The 24,303-nt window shown below is 40.7% G+C and overlaps 1 protein-coding gene and 1 long non-coding RNA gene across 2 annotated transcripts; one reads left to right on the top strand and one right to left on the bottom strand.

Annotated features, from left to right (window-relative positions):
- The first annotated feature begins 5,772 nt into the window (after positions 1 to 5,772).
- Positions 5,773 to 19,706, top strand: LOC134290407 (uncharacterized). The gene is made up of 2 exons (XM_062857545.1): positions 5,773 to 8,331; positions 19,623 to 19,706. Exons 1-2 carry the CDS (start codon positions 5,773 to 5,775, stop codon positions 19,704 to 19,706), a joined length of 2,643 nt encoding a protein of 880 aa, XP_062713529.1.
- A 969-nt stretch (positions 19,707 to 20,675) lies between these two features.
- Positions 20,676 to 21,228, bottom strand: LOC134291834 (uncharacterized). The gene is made up of 3 exons (XR_009999303.1): positions 20,992 to 21,228; positions 20,806 to 20,941; positions 20,676 to 20,747 (listed from the first exon to the last, which is right to left on the bottom strand). It is a non-coding gene; the product is annotated as an uncharacterized LOC134291834 (long non-coding RNA).
- Positions 21,229 to 24,303: the final 3,075 nt, after the last annotated feature.

The following is a 24,303-nucleotide window of genomic DNA, read 5'->3' as shown; positions in this document are numbered from 1 at the left end:
GCTTCAGAGATTTTAGTCCTTCCAATTTTTTTCAAGAATTGCTTCAAAAACTCTCCACATGTTATTTCTGGAGTTCTTTCACGGATTCCTACAGAACATCTACAGAAGGGATTCCTTTGGAAATTCAAAAACTCAATAAAAAAAAATGTGCAATTTCTAGAGCTGCTGAATAAATCTCTGGATGAATCTTTGAAAGATTCACAGGAGATAATGCCGACGGAATCGCCGAAGTGGTTTAAAAAAGAATCTTTGTAGGAATTTCTATAAAATTCCTGAAAGATATCATGGTATCGGAATGGGATTTTCATTAATTTTATGACAATCACTGAAAAGCTTTTTGAGAATTCTCTTGTTGAAATTTCAAAAAGAATCCCTTAAATACTGAAAAATTCCTTGAAGATATTAATGAAGAAATCACTACATAATTTTCAGAACGAATCATTGGAGCAATTACTAAAAGAAAATCGGAAAAAATCACCAGTCTGATTCCTGTGCAATTCCCTGAAGGTATTCTTGTAGAAACCCCAGAGAACTTCTTTCCCTGAAAAAAAAAAAAAAATATAAAGAAATGCCTGGAGAAACTTTGGATTCCTTCAGAAGGATTTTCTAAAAGACTCCCTAGGCACTGACTATTAGCTTTGGAAATATATTTTTATATTTTAGGCCATCTAGACCACCCCTCGCCTATCGTAGAATTTTTTCCATACAAAATTTTAAAATTTGTACGGAGCATAGACTTACGCCCTTCTTAGAGCCTACGTAATTTATGTACGGACTACTAGACGAATTTCTGAAGCTATCCCAGGAGAAGTCTCAGAAGGAATCCATGGAAAACTTCCCAAAATAATTTTTGGTGGGGTTTTTGAAGAAATTCTTAAAGGAATATTTAAAGGACGCCCTGGAGAAATATCTTAAAGATTTTGTGGGATATTTATGAACGTAACATTGAAAGATTTTCTGAATGAATTTCTGGTGCAATATGCGCCTACTATCGGATCCTTAGTGCAATTTTGGAAGAAATCCATTGTAGATTTTCTAGAGGAGAAATAACTGCAGAAACACCTGAATTTATAAATAATTCTGTGGATTTTCTAAAGACATTGCTGGAATAATTCCTTAAGGAATTCTCAAAGAAATCGTGAAAAGGCCCGAGCAGAATTTCTAAAAAAAACAAGCTTTCTAAAGAAATCACTGGAGGATTTTCGAAAGGGATTTACCTGAAGATTTTTTTTAATAAATTAATCCAGATTTTTAAGAGAATCTGGAATGGTTTTTGTAAATGAATTCCAGATATTTTTGGAGGAATCTCTCGAGGAATTTCTGAAGGAATTTCTAAAGGTTTTCTGATGAAATTCATGGAGGAATTTCTCAAGCAATCCTGCACCATTTTATGATATGTGGCATTGTGATTTTTTTGGAGGAATAAAATTCTACATCGATTTATTTAGAAATTTTTTCAGGTAAATCCCTTTCGAAAATCTTCCAGTGATTCCTTTAGAAAGCATTGCATGATTTTTTTTAGAAATTCTGTCCGGGACTCGACCAGAAGCACCTAACAAGACTATAACAAAATTATTACAACCATTGTTTTAAAAAAAAACAGAAGTTGATTTAGTTTTGTTTTAAGGATTTTGATAGATTAATAACCATAACAAAATCGTTACAAAATTTGTTATGGTTTGAGAAATGAAATTATGTCAAAATTTGTATTATTTATTCAAACAGATGTATTACAACATTTGTATCATTATGCAAGTGTAAAAACCTGGACGAGATTGCCGATGCAGAGGAGCTCTCAGTAACACTCAAACAGCAGTGTGAGATAGATGTACCAAGTGCATCGATCCGCCTGCGAAAGCCGAGTTCAAACTCCCCGTAGGGGAGGTGAACCAGGCGATTGCAGTCGGCAAGATCAAGGTAGCTTGGTCAGTGTGCCCGCTGCACGAATTTATGCTGGCCTGCTTACTCTCACAGAGCCGACACCGCTCAAACGTCAAATTTCGTGTGAGGGTGAGCAGGCCAGTATAAATTCGTGCAGTAATCCATACGAGCCGTGAGTGGCATGCTTCAAGTGCTTTGAGCAAGGGCATAAGTTCTGGGCGTGCAAAGGCCCCGACCGGAGTAAGCTCTGCAGGAAGTGCGCAACAGAAGGCCATATCACCAGGGAGTGAACTCGGAACCAAAATGCCTGATTTGCACGGCGAACAAGGGCTACACGACGGGTGGGCCTAAATGTCCAGGCACGCGGAGGTCGAAGCTCCAAACGATAATGCAGGTTACACAACTAAACCTGAACCACTGTGAAGCCGCACAACAGTGGCTGTGGCAGTCAGTCTCGGAGTCAAGTACAGACATCGCCCTACTATCGGACCCATACCGCATCCCTCCCGATAACGGAAACTTGGTAGCGTATAAGGCCAAGCTAGCGGCAATCTGTACAACCGGTCGTTTCCGGTCCAGGATATAATTTCCCCGTCGCACGAGGGCTTCGCAATAGCGAAGATCAACGGGGTGTACTAGTGCAGTTGTTATGCCCCTCCCAGGTAGACGATAGACCAGTTCTCGTCTATGCTGGAATCGTTAACAAGCGAAATAGTGGGATTGAGTCCCGTGGTCATCGGTGGAGACTTCAACGCCTGGGCGTAGCCGCTTGACTAAAGACTTAGGGTGGTGAGCGCATACCGTACGGTCTCAAAGGACGCGGTATATGTGCTAGCGGGCATGATGCCCATAGCTTTAGTGGTGGCAGAGGATGGAGAGTGCTTCAAGCGACGCGGCATAAGAGACACGAGGCGAATCGCCAGAACTTCGTCTATGCTGAAGTGGCAGAGGGAATGGGATTCCTTCTGCTAGGGTAGATGAACACACAGGCTCATACCAAGCGTGTCCAAGTGGATGAGCAGGCCCCACGTTTCGTGGAGCAAAGGTCGAGTATGCAGTAGGTATGCGGTTGATATATCACGCCTGACAACATTTGTTACGTCGAGTAGGTAGCCTCCCCGATTAACAGTCCATTGCTAAACTGATCGATAAGGGCGAATAGACAGCTAAGAGCTATGACAGCGAATAATATATAATATGTCAGATGATGATGATAAGCGAAATTGAGCTCGATTGCGATCTGTCCTGCAGTATAGCGACATAAAGTTTGTAGAATTTATTAAATTATAAACCGTTGGATTAGAGCTAGTGATAATATCATATCGGAAAAGTTGAATTTGTACTTGGTAAGATGTTTCATTTATTTTGGATTATGCGGAAGCCAATTAAATAATCTTTATCTAGGAGTTTGTGAACCCAGACATTAGCCAACGCAGGATTACATTTAGCGGAGGTACCTGAAAATAAGAATAATAAGATTTAATGTAAGTTGACTGAGTGAATTTCTAATAGTTAATATGAGTTATACTAATTATCAGCCACAGCTTAATTCAGATAACCCCGAATTGTAACGACTCAGTGTGGCACACGACGGAGAGGTAAATTCCCCATCCGAATCTACGGTAGAACACCAAATTTGTGAGTTGTTTCATAAAATTATTTGATAGAAAACTAAAATCATGAGTAAATATATTTTCAGCTTAAAGCGCTTAACTACAAAAATAGTGTTTCGCTAAAAAGATTGGTGATCGTCTGAACAAATTCTTTAAGAAATTTGTCACCGAAGATGCAGACAGGAAATACCTCCGGCTACAACTGCCATTCGTGTAAGGAGCTAGATGTCGTCGACTCGATGGTGGCCTGCGATGTCTGTAATAGCTGGCACCATTTCAAATGTGTAGGCGTAGACTATACTGTCAAGGATCGCCGTTGGGTGTGCCAAAAATGTGACCTGGGATCTTCTTCTAGCCAGCTGAATCCCCCGCAGGCGAAGGAGAAGACGGCAAAAGGCGGCGGTAGCAAGACGTCGAAATCACGGAGCAAGAAGCCAGAAAAAACCATCGGATCTAAAGTGAGTGTCACGTCCAGCGCTCGAGCGGCAGCATTAGAGGCCCAAATGCGTTTGCTGGAAGAAGAAGAGTTGATGAAGGAGAAGGAGTTAAAGGAACAAGAAGAAATGCAGCGTCAGGAGTTCGCCGAGGAACAGCGCAAACTTGAAGTGAAGAAGAAGCTTTTGGAAGAAGAAACAAACCTCAGGGAGGCAGAGTTGACGAAACAAAATGCATTGCAGGAAAAAATGATGCTGCTAAGGCGCGAGTCGATGGAGAAAAAGAAGGAGTTGCTGCGGCAGCAAGCAGAGTTGAGCGAATCCTCATCATCATCGCTTATTTCCAAGTCAGAGAGAGTGAAAGATTGGATCACATCACAACGGTGTATCAAGGGTGACAATACTGATCTGCAACAACGAATCTCTTGGCCGACTTCTCGTCTAGTGAACCCCACATCGCCCCAAAAGCCTGACGGAACTGTAGTAACATCTACTCCTCCAGTACACGAGCTTGCCAATCTGTCATTACAAGACGATGATCACTGCACACTCAATCCGAAGTTACCATCTGCATATATGCAAATTGCGGCCCGACAAGTCACGGGTAAGGACCTCCCGATCTTCAGCGGCAATCCGGAAGACTGGCCGATGTTTATTCGAACGTACGAAGAAACAACGAAAGCTTGTGGATTCTCAGATGTCGAGAATTTGGTACGTCTCCAAAAATGCCTACGTGGAATCGCTCTCGAAACTGTACGCAGTCGGCTTATGATGCCCGCCGGAGTGTCCCACGTAATCAAGACTCTCCAAATGCGTTTCGGTAGACCGGAACTTATCATTCGTTCACTACTAGAGCGGATTCGTCGGGTTTCAGCTCCTAAGCCGGAGCGTCTAGATACTCTCATCGACTTCGGTTTGGCCGTGGAGAATCTAGTGGTTCATTTGCAAGCTGCGAAGCAAGAAAACCACCTTACAAATCCGGTTTTGTTACAAGAATTGGTCATGAAGCTGCCGGCGCAGCTTAGATTGGATTGGGCGAGGTACAAACTTCTTCGTCACGATGCTACTCTGGCGACATTTGGGGAGTTTATGAACGAGCTTATTCAAGCAGCCAGCGAAGTGTCCTTCGATCTACCAATCAGCCTATCAACGAAAACCGAAAAGCCCAAAGACAGAGAGAAGGCTTTCGTTCACGCCCACGACACCCCAGATACCGAATCGAAAAATACCGTGGCGACGAAGAAGGTCCCTAAGCCGTGTATCGTCTGCAGCACCATAGGACATCGCATCGCGGAGTGCGAAGAATTCAAAGCAAAAGGTTTCGACGATCGAGTGCAGATAGTGCGACAGCATAATCTGTGTCGCACGTGTTTGAATTTCCATCAGAAGTGGCCCTGTCGAACATGGCACGGTTGCAACATCGAAGGCTGTCGTGATAGGCATCACTTCCTCCTACATCCACCAAGAACAACCAATCCTGCACATTTCTCCACCTGTCATAGCTCTGTAACCCGAGAGATTTGTGACCGTTATCCGCACTTCCGCATTCTTCCCGTGGTTGTGTCCATGGCAAATAAACAGCAGATGATATACGCGTTCATCGACGAGGGATCCTCTTCGACGCTTTTGGACCGCTCAGTCGCCGAGCAACTGGGCTTGGACGGTCCAATGGAACCCCTGACTCTACAGTGGACTGCAAACGTTGCCCGTCGAGAGCACATTCCAAAAGGGTAGCTCTCCAAATTGCTGGAGCCGGAAAGACATGCTCGTTTCAAATTAAAGGAGCCCGTACAGTCGAGCGCCTTCTATTGCCGAAACAATCCCTTGCGTATGATGCGCTAGCGATGCAATATCCACACTTGCGTGGTTTACCTATCGCGGGTTATGACAAGGCGGAGCCAAAAATATTGATAGGACTCGACAACCTAAGCTTATGCGTACCGCTGAAAATCCGAGAAGGGAATATCGACGATCCCATCGCCGCCAAATGCCGATTGGGATGGACGATCTACGGCTACGGGATACGTACACCAAAGCAAACTGTGTCGGTCAATTTCCATGTACCAGCTGCTCGGGATGTGGACCATGAATTGAATCAACAAGTCAATGATTTCATTTCACTGGATCAATCGGGAGCTACGCCAGCTTTCGCAATACCCGAGTCTGATGCCGACAAAAGAGCGAGGAAAATACTAGAAGAAACAACTCGTAGAGTGTCCACCAGATTTGAAACTGGGTTGTTATGGAAATCGGACAACATCGAATTTCCTGATAGCTTTCCGATGGCGGTCCGGCGGCTGGAGTTGCTGGAAAGGAAATTAGACAAAGACCCATCCCTTCGTTGTCGAGTGCACCAGAAAATGGACGAATATTTAGCAAAAGGATACTGTCATCCGGCAACCTCTGAGGAGCTGAAATTGTCGGACAACAAGCGAGTTTGGTACCTTCCTTTGTGCATAGTCGTCAACCCAAAGAAGCCAAACAAAGTGCGAGTAGTCTGGGATGCGGCAGCGAAAGTGAACGGCGTGTCGTTTAATTCAGCTTTGCTCAAAGGTCCAGATCTGTTGACAAACCTTGTTGCTGTTCTGTACCACTTCCGTGAGTACAGAATCGCGGTGACCGGAGACATAGAGGAAATGTTTCTTCGGCTTCTAATTCGACCTGAAGATAGCCAATCGCAGCGGTTTCTATGGAGACAGAATCCCGGAGACGCTCCTGCTGTATACGTGATCGATGTTGCTACCTTTGGATCGACTTGTTCCCCAAGCTCGGCTCAATTTGTAAAAAACACCAATGCGAGAGAATATTCGGAGGAGTTCCCTCGAGCATCCACAGCAATAATCAAATACCACTACGTGGATGATTACCTCGATAGCTTTGAGACAATAGAAGAAGCTATCGAGGTAGTCAAACAGGTGAAGTCGATCCACTCTAAAGGCGGCTTCAATCTACGTAATTTCTTGTCCAACTCCGGCGACGTACTCGCAGCGATCAACGAAGCAAGCACCAATGATAATGACGACACTAAACCACTGAATCTAGTACGAGCTGAGAAAGTCGAATCCGTATTAGGGATGAAGTGGAACCCGGCAGAAGATGTGTTCGTCTACACGCTGTGTCTCCGAGATGACCTGGCCAATGCTGTGGATTCCGCACACACCCCGACAAAGAGAGAAATGCTCAAACTCGTTATGAGTCTGTTTGATCCTCTAGGGTTTGCTACCTTTTTCCTGATTCACGGAAGAGTTTTGATTCAGGATGTTTGGGCTACCGGAGTCAATTGGGACGAACCGGTGAATAGTGATTTATCGGAAAGGTGGAGACAATGGATAAGCTATCTGCCTTCATTAAGCAAGTTGCAGATACCTCGATGCTATTTTCGTGGGACAATGAACGACGCCAAACAACTGCACATCTTCGTCGACGCCAGTGATGCAGCGTACGCATGTGTGGCTTACCTGCGTGCCAACGGAACTGAGGGTGTAGAGGTGGCACTTGTGGGTGCTAAAAGTAAGGTAGCACCACTAAAAGTTCTTTCGGTCCCTCGGTTGGAACTAATGGCTGCTCTAATAGGTGCTCGGATGGCAGACTCAGTAACCGCTTCTCATTCTTTCAACATAGCAGAGACCTACCTCTGGTCCGATTCATCGACGGCTCTCGCTTGGATCAAATCGGATCACCGAAAGTACAATAAGTTTGTGGGAGTTAGAGTTGGAGAAATCCTTTCTTTGACTAAGATGAACCAGTGGAGATGGATACCCACAAAACAAAACCCTGCAGATGATGCGACCAAGTGGGGAAAGGGTCCAAATTTCGATGTCAATGGACGCTGGATTTGTGGACCCGCCTTTCTCTATCGGAGTGAAATCGAGTGGCCACAAAACCCTAAATTAGCTTCAACCGAGGAGGAATCCGTCAGCATTCACAACGTTCATCATGTTACTCCCACATCGCCGATTGAATTTTGCCGTTTTCATAAGTGGGAACGCTTGCTGAGAACGCAAGCATATGTAATGAGGTTCGTCAACAACGTTAAATGCCGTAAGAATGGACAAGCCCTCGATTCGGGAGCCTTAAAACAGGAGGAATTGAGACTAGCAGAACAACAACTGTGGAAGTATGCTCAAGCCGAAATCTACGAACCGGAACGAAGAGTGCTGCGGGAAACACAAGGAAGTCCTACTTCACGCCACAATCTAGTACAGAAGTCAAGCCCGATATACAAGTTGTGGCCATATATCGACCTGGAAGGAGTCCTAAGGATGCGAGGAAGAATAGGAGCAGCGTGGTACGCGACAGACGAGGCCAAGTACCCGGTCATACTTCCAAAAACACATTCTGTTACATTGCTTTTAATCGATTGGTATCACCGGCGTTACCACCACGCTAATAACGAAACCGTGGTAAATGAAATGAGACAACGATACGAAATACCAAATCTCCGAACGCTGGTTAAACAAGTAGCAAAGAGATGTACAAAGTGTCGCATTGCAAAAGCTATGCCGCACCCTCCACCAATGGCTTCTCTCCCGGAACAACGTATAACACCCTTTGTAAGACCCTTTACGTTCGTCGGGTTGGATTATTTCGGCCCGATAAAGGTGAAAATCGGCCGCTCTGAGGTAAAACGTTGGGTGGCACTTTTCACCTGCCTTACAGTACGTGCAATACACCTCGAAGTGGTTCATTCCTTATCAAGTGACTCGTGCATCTTGGCAATTCGTCGCTTCATTTCTCGTCGTGGAGCGCCAGCGGAGATCTTTAGCGACAACGGTACCAGTTTTGTAGGCGCAAATAAGCAGCTGCAGCAAGAGATTGCAGCCAGGGACCAAGTGCTAGCGACTACATTCACTAATACCAATACTCGATGGGCCTTCAACCCGCCTGGAGCGCCACATATGGGTGGCGTATGGGAGCGCTTAGTGCGCTCTGTCAAATGCGCTGTTGGAACAATTATCGATGCTCCTAGACGGCCGAACGACGAAGCATTGCAAACAATCTTGTTGGACGCAGAAGCGATGATCAATTCGCGCCCTCTCACCTATGTACCATTGGAGACCGCCGATGAGGAGTCCTTAACTCCAAATCATTTCTTGTTGGGGAATTCTTCTGGAATTAAGCAACCCCCCTCAGAGCTGACGGAGTGTAGAACCAATCTACGAAGCTGCTGGACATTGGTTCAAAACATCACTGATGCTTTCTGGAAAAGGTGGATTAAGGAATATCTGCCTGTAATTACTCGTAGGTGTAAATGGTTTGAAGACGTCCGAGATATCGATGTAGGTGATTTGGTGCTAATTGTCGGTACAACGGTAAGGAATCAATACATCAGAGGGCGTGTAGAAAAGGTGCTCCTAGGTCGAGATGGACGAGTGCGTCAGGCTCTGGTACGCACCTCTACCGGAGTATATAGAAGGCCAGCCATGAAACTCGCATTACTCGACGTTGGATTGCCTGGTAAAGGTGGTCAATGATCATGAGGCCATCTAATCTTCACCATCCTTTACGGGTGTGGGGATGTTACGTCGAGTAGGTAGCCTCCCCGATTAACAGTCCATTGCTAAACTGATCGATAAGGGCGAATAGACAGCTAAGAGCTATGACAGCGAATAATATATAATATGTCAGATGATGATGATAAGCGAAATTGAGCTCGATTGCGATCTGTCCTGCAGTATAGCGACATAAAGTTTGTAGAATTTATTAAATTATAAACCGTTGGATTAGAGCTAGTGATAATATCATATCGGAAAAGTTGAATTTGTACTTGGTAAGATGTTTCATTTATTTTGGATTATGCGGAAGCCAATTAAATAATCTTTATCTAGGAGTTTGTGAACCCAGACATTAGCCAACGCAGGATTATTTACATTTAGCGGAGGTACCTGAAAATAAGAATAATAAGATTTAATGTAAGTTGACTGAGTGAATTTCTAATAGTTAATATGAGTTATACTAATTATCAGCCACAGCTTAATTCAGATAACCCCGAATTGTAACGACTCAGTGTGGCACACGACGGAGAGGTAAATTCCCCATCCGAATCTACGGTAGAACACCAAATTTGTGAGTTGTTTCATAAAATTATTTGATAGAAAACTAAAATCATGAGTAAATATATTTTCAGCTTAAAGCGCTTAACTACAAAAATAGTGTTTCGCTAAAAAGATTGGTGATCGTCTGAACAACATTGTTGAAAGGATGTGTATGGGGGCGGACAAGTGGGACTCCGTTCCACGGTTTCTCGAATCGTACTTGAACTACAGAGAAAATGGCGAGTCGAATAATAGCAAGTTGAGTTGGCCCCCTTTCCCCATCCAGGAGCTTGAGTTCAACGGGTAGTCTAAGTACTAGCCATGACCCGAGCCTTCAGGGGATGGTGAACAACTTAAGGCGGTAGCTGGTGGAACGCTTACTATTAAAATGTACTCATGTACGGTCCCCCCCTTCTCGAAGACATCCATAACACGCGTACCGCGAAGGTAAGGAAGAGAGAGAATGAGTTTTTAGTAGGTCGAACCCCACATCTCCCGAGGAACCACCTCTCGGGTATCTGATCAACAGATTTCTCATTCTATAAAAAAACTTATGCGCATATAGGTACATATAATTGCCTATAACAAAATTTCGTAACGCAATTACCAAGCACAACAATTTATTTCATACGTTTCATACGTTTAGTCTCATTTTTACCGGTTCTCTCTCTTGTTCTCGCTTGTATACCTAGATGGCACAACCGCAAGCGTGAATAGATTAGCATCTAGAGCCGGAAGAGAGATGAAATGATGAAAACAGGACTGTTCGTGGTGTGGGATCGGAGTCAGTTTGGTTTTTTGTTCTGTAGAATCGTTACCTGTTATGTGGATTAGTTGGTTAACGTGCCAGTCTAGCGAAAACGAAGTCGTGGGTTCAAATCAAACCAGAACGCGATTTTTTTCAAAATTTCAACTTTTAATTTGCTAATTAATGAGTATTCCTTGTCTTCTAATTTTCAAAACTTCCCAGTACATATTCTCAAATGATTCCTATTCAAGCTAGTATTCTATGAGCACGAATATATCCTATGCCCAAGGAAGTTAAAGAATTTTCCTTTGCGAAACTTCTTGGATCGTCCGGTAATCGCACCTGCCACCCTCAGCATAGTCATGTTGAATGCCCACGCCTTTACGGCTGTGGTTATGTGGGCCCTTCCGTTTTTACCTAAGTCAATCGAAACATCACACACCCTTAATTTCACATTCTGTAACTACTGAGCCCATTAACTTCTCGGTTAACCATTTCGCACAAACACAGAATTACATCCGAGCGATTATTCAAACGCCAGAAGCAACAGGCTGCCACCGAAAGATTGATTTTCCCGCAAGTCCGAATCCGACTGACTACACGCGGTCACATTACATACCCGATTGTAATTGCGCTCGGAGAGCAGCTTTGGAATCGTTTTCCTCTCACTTCAAAGCTTTGGTTCGTGAAAAGCTCCCCGAATGGAGAGGGCCGGTTCCAAACTTCCATGCGGGCACGTTACGTTGTGCGTGTCTGCTTTCCAGTCAGTGAGTGAGTGCTGATTGCCGCGCCAACATAAAGCCATGTTTTCCTTCATCTCTGTTCGATCCCCTTGTGTGATGTTTTTTCTCATTGGTTCAATCAGGCGATGCAGACGGTAGACCAACGGGATTGTAGGTATTCAAAAATTGGAAGGTATGACGACTCTTCCATCAATGAAAATGAGAGTTTACTGTTTGTGAGGTCCTGCCTACGACCAGCAGCGGCAACGGTGCCCGGTTAGTCGGGCGCTGTGCGAACTTTTCGCATTAATACACAATATTTTCTTCAGTCTTTTGACAAGTTTTTTTTTATCACGCAAAGTATTTGAAGGCATGTACATTGCAGTTAATGCTAAACGTTGCATTAAATGAACATTTATACGTGTTACTATTCCTGAAAAATTTGAACCTCTCTTTGATTTACTTTAAAACGGGCCTTAAATAATGCCACAAGCATTGAAAATTAGGTAGCAGATTTAGCGTTTATAAATATGAGAAAACATTTTTAGAGTGATCATGATCTTCCTCTCACCCCAACCCCAAATCGTATTTTTCGGCAGAATCTAAATAGCGCCACATGTTGGTTCACTAGCATTACATTCTACACCCGGAAAGTTCTTCGGAAAATAACAAAGCGTAGAGAAACACGCACACAATGATGATGGAAAAGACCCGGAAGCGAGAGCAAAACCGGAGAGGTGAAAAATAGTATCAAAAGTTATTAGCGGTAAAAAGACAAAGGCCAGAAGCGAGCAGACCGTAAAAGCCAACAGTAATAGAGGGTGGTTTTCCTGGAAATGGAAGGGAAGGATGAATATATGGAAGGGGCTTTTATTGGAATTATTGAACAGGGTGCAACTGGTTGGAGTGGCGAGATAAGCTTAGTTTTTGTGTTTGCTGATGGTGCAAGTGGATCCAATCCCTAGAGATTAGGAGTGTAGTATATATAGCGAAGTACAAAATAATTATCAACTCTTTATTTGAAAATTGAAGTGTAAAATTATTCAGTTTGAAATTGCTAATTTATTCTAGTGTATTTGCCAACATCGGAAGTCGATATAACGGATCAGTGAAATGACAGATGCGGCGAACAAGAAAAAATCGACGAAGCAAGCGAGACTTTAGGCTTCATTGGTTTTTCACTCACTCGTCCTTCTTTTGGCGAATTTTGCGACGAACGGACGTGCTCGTGCGGCACTCCGTAACCGCGGAAATTTCTGCGTATCGAATCGGATTTACGACAATGGCGTAGCCGGTAGAACGTGGTACTCCCTGGATTACGTAAGTATAGTGGATAGCTGGAGTTTTCATGAACGAAAAATTCTGCGGAATAACGTGAAGGAAAGTGTGTTCCAGTTAGTGCAAGGGAAAATGTGATCTTTAAAGTGCGAGAGAACGTCGAAAAGATACAGATGTGTTAGCCGGTGCGAGAGGACGCCGTGCTAAATGTCATTATTTGCAAGTGCGAGAGGTCACTCAGCAAAAAAAAACAGTTGTCGCCGGTGCGAGAGGACGCCGTGCCGAAAAAAGAAGTTGTTTCGCAGGTGCGAGAGGACACCGCAAAAAAAAATGTATTAGCCTGTGCGTGTTGACGCCATGCAAAATGTAAGACTTTCGCAAATGCGAGAGGACATTCTGCGAAAAGAAAAGTATTTGCCGGTGCGAGTGGACGCTGTGCGGGAAGAGGCCGATTCGCAAATGCAAAAAAGGAGCCTGAAAAAACATTCGGAAGGAAACAAAAAAAAAAACGAACAGGAAAGTTTAAGAAAATGAAACGAATATTCAAATAGAATTGAGTTAAACTGAAGTTGGAGCATTGGTTGAAATTTGATTAAGCTTAAAGTAGTTTGGGATTGAACAGGATTGAATTTGAATTAGATTTGGAGTGGGTTAGAGTTCGAATTGGATTTGAATTCAATTTTAGATTGGATTTCAATCGGAGTTGGATTAAACTTGTACTAGATACATGTTGGATTTCATTTGGACTGTGATGGTCTAGATATGGAATTGGTTTTGAAATGGATTAGATTTGGATTGGATTCATATTGTTTATAAGTTGGATTGAGTTTGAATGGTATGTGGATTCGATTTAAATTTGAATTAAATTTCAAACTTGGATTAGAATTGTATTAGATATGGATATTATTAGGATTTGATTGAATTCGATATGGATTGAATTTGGATTAGGTTTTGAATTGCATTACATTTCAATTGGAATTGGACTGTATTATGATTGGATTTAAATTTCATCGGAATTAGATTGGATTTTAAATTAATTTTTACTAGTTTCTTGTTACCTTGATCCGAAATGGATTTTATTTGATTTGGATGGACATTTGATTTTGATTATAAATTAGTTAGGCCCTAATGAAAAATCTATGTCAATTTATCTGTTTTAAATTTTGATGTGATATGAATTGAATTTTGATTGGATTTGAATTTGATTGAACATAACTCGTATTATTTTTGGATTGGATTGGAATTGCATTTTGCTTTGATTTGGGATTCATTGGGATTCAACTGGCTTAGATTAAATGTTAATAAATTTGAATTGGTTTTCATTTGTATTGCATTTAAATTGGTTGTGGATTGAATTGAGAACGAAATCGTATTGGATTTTAATTGGGTTTATATTGAACTTTGATTTGGATAGAGCTTGGTATGAATTTATACTTTGATTCAATTCAAATCAACAATACATTTTTCTGATATTGCAATGGATTTGGATTAAACAAAAATCTAAATCGATTTTGGTTGATTCCATATTGGATATTGATTTGATTTGGATTGGTTTTAGATTGAATTCGAATTCGATTTGGATTGGATATGAATGTGATTAAGATTGCATTGGGATTAGAATTGAATAAGATTTGGATTGCTTATGTTTTGGGTTAGAATTGAATTCTGAGTGGATTCCGATTTCATTGGTATTGGCTTGGATTTGGATTGACATTTGGTTTTGATTATGAATCGACAATGCCAGTTAGGCCCTAACAACAAAAAAAAAAAAATCGAACAGGAAAGTTTAAGAAAATGAAACGAATATTCAAATAGAATTGAGTTAAACTGAAGTTGGAGCATTGTTGGAATTTGATTAAGCTTAAAGTAGTTTGGGATTGAACAGGATTGAACTTGAATTAGATTTGGAGTGGGTTAGAGTTCGAATTGGATTTGAATTCAATTTTAGATTGGATTTCAATCGGAGTTGGATTAAACTTGTACTAGATACATGTTGGATTTCATTTGAACTGTGATGGTCTAGATATGGAATTGGTTTTGAAATGGATTAGATTTGGATTGGGTTCATATAGTTTATAAGTTGGATTGAGTTTGAATGGTATGTGGATTCGATTTAAATTTGAATTAAATTTCAAACTTGGATTACAATTATATTAGATATGGATATTATTAGGATTTGATTGAATTCGATATGGATTGAATTTGGATTAGGTTTTGAATTGCATTACATTTCAATTGGAATTGGACTGTATTATGATTGGATTTGAATTTCATCGGAATTAGATTGGATTTTAAATTAATTTTAACTAGTTTCTTATTACCAATTGATTTGAGTTGGATCCGAAATGGATTTTATTTGATTTGGATTGGCTTTCGGTTAAATTTTGGTTAGACTGGGGTGGGTTTTATGTTAAATATTAATTTAATTTGGTTTCTAATTGGCTTCAAACTTAGATTGAATTTGTATTGGATTTGGATTGGACTTGGATATGGATGTGAATTAAATTTGACTTGGATTGGATTGAATTTAAATTAGAATTGAAATAAACTTGGATAAGTTTGATTAGATTTGGATTGAAAATTAATTACGTTTGGATTGAATTAAAATTGGAAAAAAAAATTCGATAGGTTCCAGATAGGATTCGAATTGGAGTTTAATTAAATTAAGATTATTTTCAAATTGGATTTGTTTAGGACTAGATATGGAATGTGTTTGAATTGGAGGTGGATGTGGCTTGAATTTGAACTGGATTCATATTAAATATAAATTGTATTGAATTTGAGTTGGTTTTGTGATGTATTTGAATTTGAATTGGATTTTGATTGGACTTATGCTGGATATGTACATGATGCAGATTGGATTAAATTTGGAATAAACTCGAGTTAAAGCTGGATTAGAATTAAATGGAATTATATTGGATGGAATTGGATTTGAACTGGTTATGGAATCAATTTGGATTGGATTTGGGTTGTTATGTTTAATACGAATTTCATTGGATTTGCTATGGATTTGTATTAAATAAAATTCTAAATCGATTTTGGTTGATTCCATACTGGATATTAATTTGATTTGGATTGGTTTTAGATTGAATTCAAATTGGATTTGGATTGGATATGAATGTGATTAAGATTACGTTGGGATAAGAATTGAATAAGATTTGGATTGCTTTTGTTTGGAGTTCGAATTGAATTCTGATTGGATTCCGATTTCATTGGTATTGGCTTGGATTTGGATTGACATTTGATTTTGATTATAAATCGACAATGTCAGTTAGGCCCTAATGAAAAATCTATGTCGATTTATCTGTTTTAAATTTTGATGTGATATGAATTGAATTTTGATTGGATTTGAATTGGATGGAACATAACTCGTATTATTTTGAATTGAAATCCAATATTTTTTCTCATCTTGTAATATAAGAAGAGTGGAGAAGGGGAATAATGTAGTATATATAGCGAAGTACAAAATAATTATCAACTCTTTATTTGAAAATTGAAGTGTAAAATTATTCAGTTTGAAATTGCTAATTTATTCTAGTGTATTTGCCAACATCGGAAGTCGATATAACGGATCAGTGAAATGACAGATGCGGCGAACAAGAAAAAATCGACGAAGCAAGCGAGACTTTAGGCTTCATTGGTTTTTCACTCACTCGTCCTTCTTTTGGCGAATTTTGCGACGAACGGACGTGCTCGTGCGGCACTCCGTAACCGCGGAAATTTCTGCGTATCGAATCGGATTTACGACAAGGAGTTTTTGTGCTTCAGACAAATTGGATGCGGTTTATTTTTAAAGGCAGAAAACCGTTTGCAGAACAGTTGGATATTTGTGTGTGTACACAACTAGAGGAACATGACTGGAATATAGGGCTTTTGATCCCATTCCCGGCACTACATGTAAACAAAATTGTTCAATACCCAAATTCACAACGAAACGACCGGTTTCGTCCACTTCTTCCATTCGAATCAGATACCTTATTGCGTGAACTTGTTGTTAACAGTGATTGTTGTGAAGATTTTCTGCCGGAAAGATGATTTTGAACGAGTTTACTGCACCTAGTCTAGCACCAATTCTCGGCACCAGTGCCGAACTTCTAACAAAATCAAATGGGAAATCACTTCGGCACCCATCTTTGTACTGACGAAGTGAACTGATCTGCGTGTAAAAGTTGTTTTGAGCACACTGCAGTGCCGGATTTAGGCCTCGGGTGGCCCGGGGCAAACCCTAAAAAGTGGGCCCCCAGAATCAAAATTTCGAAAAAAAAAATTAACCATACAATTACGTTTTTTTTTCTTAATCTTATGTATTATTTTAGACCTAATATTAAAAGCTTCTGATTTCTGAACTTCTCCAAAATTCCGACAAATAGAAAATTATTCGAACATTTAATTTGATATTTGACTCAAATGTCAAAATGCTAGCGTAAATGACATCTCGTTCAGATAGTACACATATTTTAAACTTTCATCCGAATTGAAAACATTTATACAAGCTTAAGAACTTAGCGTTCAGTTAAAAATCTACTAAAACATGCAGCAACTTTATTTGAGCACGGGATCGACGAGTATTTCAAAATTCAGATTATATAAAGATTAGTCTCTTGGGAGCAACTGTAGCAATAAATCTTAATATCTTCAGTAAAACCAAACATAAATATATGGAAAGTTACAGTTTCCAGGACACTCGGTTTTCAAAATTAGCCTTAACTCCCAAACATCTCCAGAATTCACCATCTTCTTTTTTTCATGATAGCAGCGAACTGATGCAAATAAGTATAAGGCATTTGTTTTCAAAATATAATCATAATCAACAAACGTATGTATAATTGTATAACCATTGTGAAATAATAGATAAATTTGTGAAACTATTGAAATTTATATTGATGTACAATTACTTAAAAGCTTAATCTTTCTTGCTCTCTGCTTAGAGACACTTTTTGTAGCAACTTGAAGTCACGGAAAAGTGTTTCCACTCGATAAGAACTTTCAAGGCTTTTTAGAGAAAATCGCATATTTTCAAATACTGCACCAAAAATTATGAAACATTTGATTTCAAATTATTCTTAAGAGAAAATCCAGATAAATGGCCAAAAATAGTTTAGATACCTTCAAGGACCCTATTATAAGTTCTTTTTTTCGTGTGACGTCCTCACTGGAACACTGCTTCTTACCTTAGTGTTTCATGAGCACTTCCACAGTGACTGTGGAACTGTTATTAACAAAGAGTTTCCTTTATCAATGACCATTTCGTATGTACATACCGTGTGGCAGACACGAAGACACTCTTTTCCTAAGGAAGTCAAGGATTTTCCTTTACGAAAAGTTCTTGGAACGACCGGGAATTGAACGCGTCACCCTTAGTATGGTCATGCTGAATATCCACACCTTAACAGCTGTGGCTATAGGGACTTTGTATAAAATATGAACGCTCATTCACGTGAATTTCATATGGTTTCGTTGAAAAATATAAATTGTATTTCGGATTCTTGGGGGGCCCCCTTCATCGGGGGGCCCGGGGCACTTGCCCCCTTTGCCCCCCCTTGAATCCAGGCCTGCACTCAGGCAAATAAACCTAAGATTATCAAAAGGTCTAACTTATGAAATGGCCTTTAAACAATTCATAACGACTAGAATGAATTTCATAATGTCGGTTTATGGCGCAAAATCGACTCACAGTTTGGCTTTTATACACATTTAGCAACACGAAATTCTCAAGCGTCGACAGCCGCGTGGGTTGGGCATCTCGACGTTCATGGATCGATTCCAGTCTGCATCATTTTCCGATTTTTCTGCTCTTTTCATAAGTTTATCTTATGTAATTAGGTTATAATAAGCATGTACAATTTTCATAAGGTATTCTTATGGCATCCATACTTTACAGTTATGGTTAATTTCATAAGGTATTTTGATAAATTTCGGTAGTTTACTTCGCTGAGTGCACTTGTGCCACTTCAGCGTGAACGTGTAGCTTATTGACTGTGGATCTCGTTGCGGGAGACACAGAAGTCCGTTTAGAAAATGGAAGTGATATTTAGATTTGTTATGCAGTGAGGTGCTGGGAGTTATCGCGGGTGCCCAAGTAGTTTGTAACCCTATCAAAATCTTATTTTCTTCTGATATATTTAAGTTATCTCGATATAATTTAAATATACATAATATTAACTGTTCATTTGTATCAAAGCTTAACTCCATCGTCGACGACATCAAAAGCAGATAGCGACAGAAATTCGGGAGCAAAAGTGGAAATGCGTCGGCCACACTCAACGCGGAGGCGAAAACGAAATCTGCAAGCAAGCGTTAAATTGGAACCCAGCAGGCCATTGCAGCAGAAGCAGACCCAGAGGCTTATGGCAGCGCAGTCTCAACAACGAAATTAAGCAAGTCGACAGAAATTTGACCTGGCCACAGGTCAAGGCCACGGCATAAATATCACAAGGCAGGCTAGTAACCTATGTAAACATCATTTTTGGATTCTTATCGTTTTACGTTGATCAAATTGGTGAGGAGTACTAGATCATTGAGAAAACGCCTATGAACGATTTGAATTACGTCATCAAAAAACTGTCAAATTTCCGGAAGGTATCACCTTCTAAATATTGTACACCGTGGTTAAGGCGATGGGCGGCAACCACCCAGGATGGAGATCTTTCAATTCGGCCCTCTGCACCACCGTGGATGCCCAAGGCTGAATGTAAGTAAGTAAGCATAATCTTCCGTTACTGAATTTGTTATAAAAATCAGAACAAGTACCTACTGTTTAACGTGTTTGCAAATGAACAAAATGCATGTACATACATTTACATTAATGTGATACATAGTTCATCAATTGCATATATCAAAATGCACAATAGTACGTCGCAATACTCGAATTGAGGTTGTCGCTCTCTATTTTCTATCACGATCTTTTCCAGATCACGTTCTATCTGGCCCACGTAGCACCCATTTTCATCCTATCAAAAACAAAGCTAGTAAAGCACTATTTGTTTTGTGTTTAATTTTTGTATTCTTTGATAGGAGTGAGCATGCATGATAATGGAAACAATCGGTGCTTAAATCGCAGGAGAGCGCTCTGGCCCTCACAAGTTCCTACCTCATGCTTCCACGGGTCAAGCGATGACAAAGACCGCCAGCTAAGAGTTGTGTGCTTAGCTGGTATTGCAGCTTGGGCACTATTGTCCTTCTGACTTTAGATTGAGGAGGTACGTCCCGAGCGTCTGTTCACCAAGGAGGTGCGGCTCAAACTGCGTCTGTTCTGGCACTCAGCCACCAGGGTGCTAGGACGCCATCTTTAAGAATCCAACATGTTGTATGTAAACATTTGTGTATCCACAAAGGATTCCATTGTGGATACACGATAGATGTTGGCTCCTGTCAGATGCATTAGGTAGGATTGGGGCTGCCACATACGTGCACTCAGCGGCTGAGTATGAAATGCTCCTCCACCCGAAGCTATACCTAAGGTGGCAGCCTCGCCACGGTGGGTAGGGGACCTTAGGCCAACATACTTATTCCGAAACCCAAAAACCGTTACTGAAACCGAAAATGAAAGATAACGAACTGATTCAACGGCAACGGTTTTTAGCGCGAAAGAACGGACAAGAATTGGAACCCAAGCCCAGCAGGGTAAACTAGCACAACTAGTCAATGAGGCATGCCGTATGAAGCTTGATATCCTAGAACTGAGCGAAGTCCATTGATCGAGCTTTGGAGAACAGAGATTGGCGTCGGGTCAAATTTAGCTATACTCTGGCCTACGAGGTGAACACGCTTCTCGCCACCGTGGCACAGATGCGAGGGCGGCGAAAAGTCAAAAAATCAACTTTCAGATATGGGTCCTGTATTATTTTTGTAATATTTCTATATATTTCGAGAGCTTATTACCAAAGCTTCAATAAGATTGGACCGAAATTAATTTTTTACAGCATTACAAACAGAGATGCCAGATTATTTTATCTAAAAATCTGTATCTGTTAGGGAGTATATTCGGACCTCTTAATAGAATCGCACGATGATGTTCCTGTGCCGAGTTCTTTAAGCTGGGAAAGACGTTTATTAATAACAAAATGCAGTTTTACTTAACTAATGGCAACTTACAAACCGGTCTCCTTGGTGATATCTTCCCCAACGATATTTAATTCAAACTTTCTTCAGCAAGACTAAAGGAATACAGTCAACGAATCCAATTCTTTCGCGAGCCTAGACGTTCAGATGAATCGTACCCTACGGTAACCTATTCTAGAATATATATTGGTAACTGGTCTGGTTTTCACCGAATTATACCTCGGTAGAGCAAGAAACTAATTCAAATTCGATACAATAACTGGTGAACAACTTTAGATAAATTTGCAATAATAATTACAACCAAATCAATCCTATACAGCTGCTGCTACGTAGATGACTTGCGATATCACTTCTCTATCTTCTCATCCTGACATTCGATACGCCACACTGACATTCGGTACGCATCGAACTACGCGAGATTGATGTCAATTGGTGCGCGTGGAGTCCGATCGGGAGGTGTCTTGGATCGATTCAGTATTCAAATTATCAGTGCTGCCAGCGTTGGCACCAGTATCAATACAGATTTTTCTGTATCGCCATATTTGAGGGTATATGAGACAACGAGAGTCCTAGATTTCAATATAAACTAACAAAAAAGTACTACTTTTTGACGGTGTTTAATTTTTACTGGTATTGATTTTTCTAAAACATATGTGAGAATGTACAAATTTGCATGAATTCTTTAAAGTTTAAGCAGCAATTTACAACGTTTTTATTAAATGTATTGAAATTTTTCTGGATAAATCGGTATCACATTTTAAAAACCTGTATTTTTCTGTACTCTGTATCTTGTCTGTAAAGGAGGTCAAAAATCTGTATAATACAGTAATATCTGTATATCTGGCATCTCTGATTACAAAGTATGTGTTGAAAAGTGTTGCATTTTCAGTTTCTTTGTAAAATGTATGGGGAAACGAAAAAAACCAACTAAGTTTTCAAATATGAGGACGCTGTTTGACACATTTCACGCTTTTCCTGTCGTCTTTCAGGAAAGCAATGGGTCATTTTGCGCAAACTTGATTATGATAAAATATTCAGTACTAAATAGTACCGTTTGTGTCTGCAATTGGTGTGCACATCATTGTAGTCAGTGTAAAAGCATCTGTTAAAATGTGTTATTTCTTCATTTGCAGCTGATATTGGCGATGCTAAAATTGTTTCATTGCATTTTTGTGTTATTCACTTGAGCCGCCCAAGCTCACACGTCCTAGAGTTTAACGGAGCCGTACATGCAATTCAAATGAAGCCAGCGTTCAGTCGTTAATACTTTTAGTATACTAGGGTCAATATGACCCAAATTCGAATATCAAACAGGCATATCTTCATTATTTATGCACGGAGACTTATTTTTCTGGGGCAACATAAGGCAACATAAGGACAAAAGGTTGAAGGTCAAATGGACAAAGATCGAATTGACAAAAGGCCGATAGACAAAAGGCCGAATGTACAAAAGGTCGAATGAATAAAAAATGTAGTAAAATATGCTCTCAGTGGGTTGTAGGACAAAAGGTTAAAGACCAAAAGGTCGAAAGGTCGAAATAAATAAAATAACTAGGACAAAAGGTCGAAAGGACGGATGGACTAAATGTCTAATGGACTAAAGGTCGAATGGATAAAAGGTCGAATGGACAAAAGGTCGAAATAAAAAAAAATAATTAGTACAAAAAGTTGAAACGACAGAAGGACGAATGTTGGAATTCGTCGTTCTGTCAAGCTACATTTTTTTTTATTCTTACTCACTTAACCTAATTTACAGCTCTTTTGTCCACTAGGGCACTACGTGAGCGATTCCAATTGGACGCTGCACTTACATTTTGTACAGCGCCTACATGTATTCTATTCTAATTCAACTGTATCGAACTGGTTTGTTCTGCTTCAACTTTTCTACCCTGTCCATGGTAGAATGATGAGCACGATGATGCTGATGTGTGGCTGCTGTTCCTTTTCCAGTCCGATTGGGGTCCATTATGAGTTGCGGTTCGCCGATATCCAAATTCCGGGTCCGTTAGAGCTATATGCTCCGAAGAGGGTCAGGTGCCAGCTGCTCTCGGGGGGAAGAGCAACTGACGAAAAATTGCAAGTGCAAGGTTCGAACCCATGACCATCCGCTTATGAAGCGAACGTGTGGACCACTGCACCACGGGCCCCGACTAAGCTACATTGTCCCAGAGATTATTCTAATTAGTCTGTCAATATCTTTATTCCTCATCTGTAGAGCCTGCGTCCATTATTTAGGAATATTGTGGTATGACCCATATTTAATTTGGTGCTAATCGATTATCCTGTCACAATTGAGCTGTGATGGACATTGGTTGATATAGCACTCGATCCCAACTAGGCACAACTCGTTTTATAAAGTCTATTACCCTGTTAGGATTACTTTGCCAAACTTCCAAGGGCTCTAATAACCCTTTTGCAAATATTGACCACCTTTGATTGGATAGCTCTCCACAGCTGCAGAGTAAATGTTCAGCGGTTTCGTTTTCACCTTGGCAAAAACGACACTCAGATGTTTGGATTTTTCCAATCTTGTGTAGATGGTACCTACTGTGGCAGTGACCGGTCATCAGGCCCGTTATTACCCTCAGGTCTCCCTTGTTGAAATTTAGTATGGTCCTGGCTTTTGCTGCAATAAAGTCTTATAAATCTTTTTGCTTGTCTGGATGTATCCGTGGCATTCCAATTGGTTTTTACCATAGACATTTCCCATATTTTTAGTTTCGTCCTAAGAGTACACTCAGGAACTCCACAGAATGGTTTAGGGCCTACGAAGCTCGATGCTGCACCCTGTCTGGCTAGATTGTCGGCGTTTTCATTTCCCTGAATTCCGCAATGACCGGGCACCCAGTATAATGTTACTTCGTTCCTACTGACCAACTGCTTCAGAGAAAGAATGCATTCCCACACTAGCTTGGACTGGCACGTGAATGCCCTTAGCGCATTTAGAGCAGCTTGACTGTCTGAGAAGATGCAGATTTTTGCAAATCTGTAATTTCTCCTTCGGCAAGTATTAGCACACTCTAATATGGCTTGAATCTCTGCTTGAAACACAGTGGGACTACATCCCATTGGTATAGCTTTACTTATACCTGGGCCAAAAACTCCAGCACCAGTATTTTCCCCCATCTTAGACCCATCAGTATAAAATACAATTCATAGAACCTGGACGTAAGCTTGGCCCACCAGAATCCCAAATATAGCGGCTTGGTTTAACCACATTAAAGGGAACATCATAGTTGGTCTTCGTTATCATCCAATCCTCTACTGTTTTAATATCTGAGTTTAAATTGAAGTCTTTGACGATCTTCAAATGTCCTACTAGATCCTTCTAGCAGTTTGTTGTGACGCAGAAACTGCAGGGCACCTTTTGCCGCTTGCAGTTGAACAAATTGGTGCAATGGCAACATATTGAGAAGGGCATCTAATGTAACTGATGGTGTGCTTTTCATTGCCCCTGTAATTGATATACATGCAAGTCTTTGAAACTTGCTTAGCTTCTTTTGAGCGGGTATCTCGATTGTTTTAGGCCAC

The sequence above is a fragment of the Aedes albopictus genome, chromosome 3 (assembly GCF_035046485.1).
Source record: "Aedes albopictus strain Foshan chromosome 3, AalbF5, whole genome shotgun sequence".
Taxonomy (NCBI): domain Eukaryota; kingdom Metazoa; phylum Arthropoda; class Insecta; order Diptera; family Culicidae; genus Aedes; species Aedes albopictus.
Note: the sequence above shows the minus strand (reverse complement) of the source record. Positions and strands in the feature narration are given on the sequence as shown.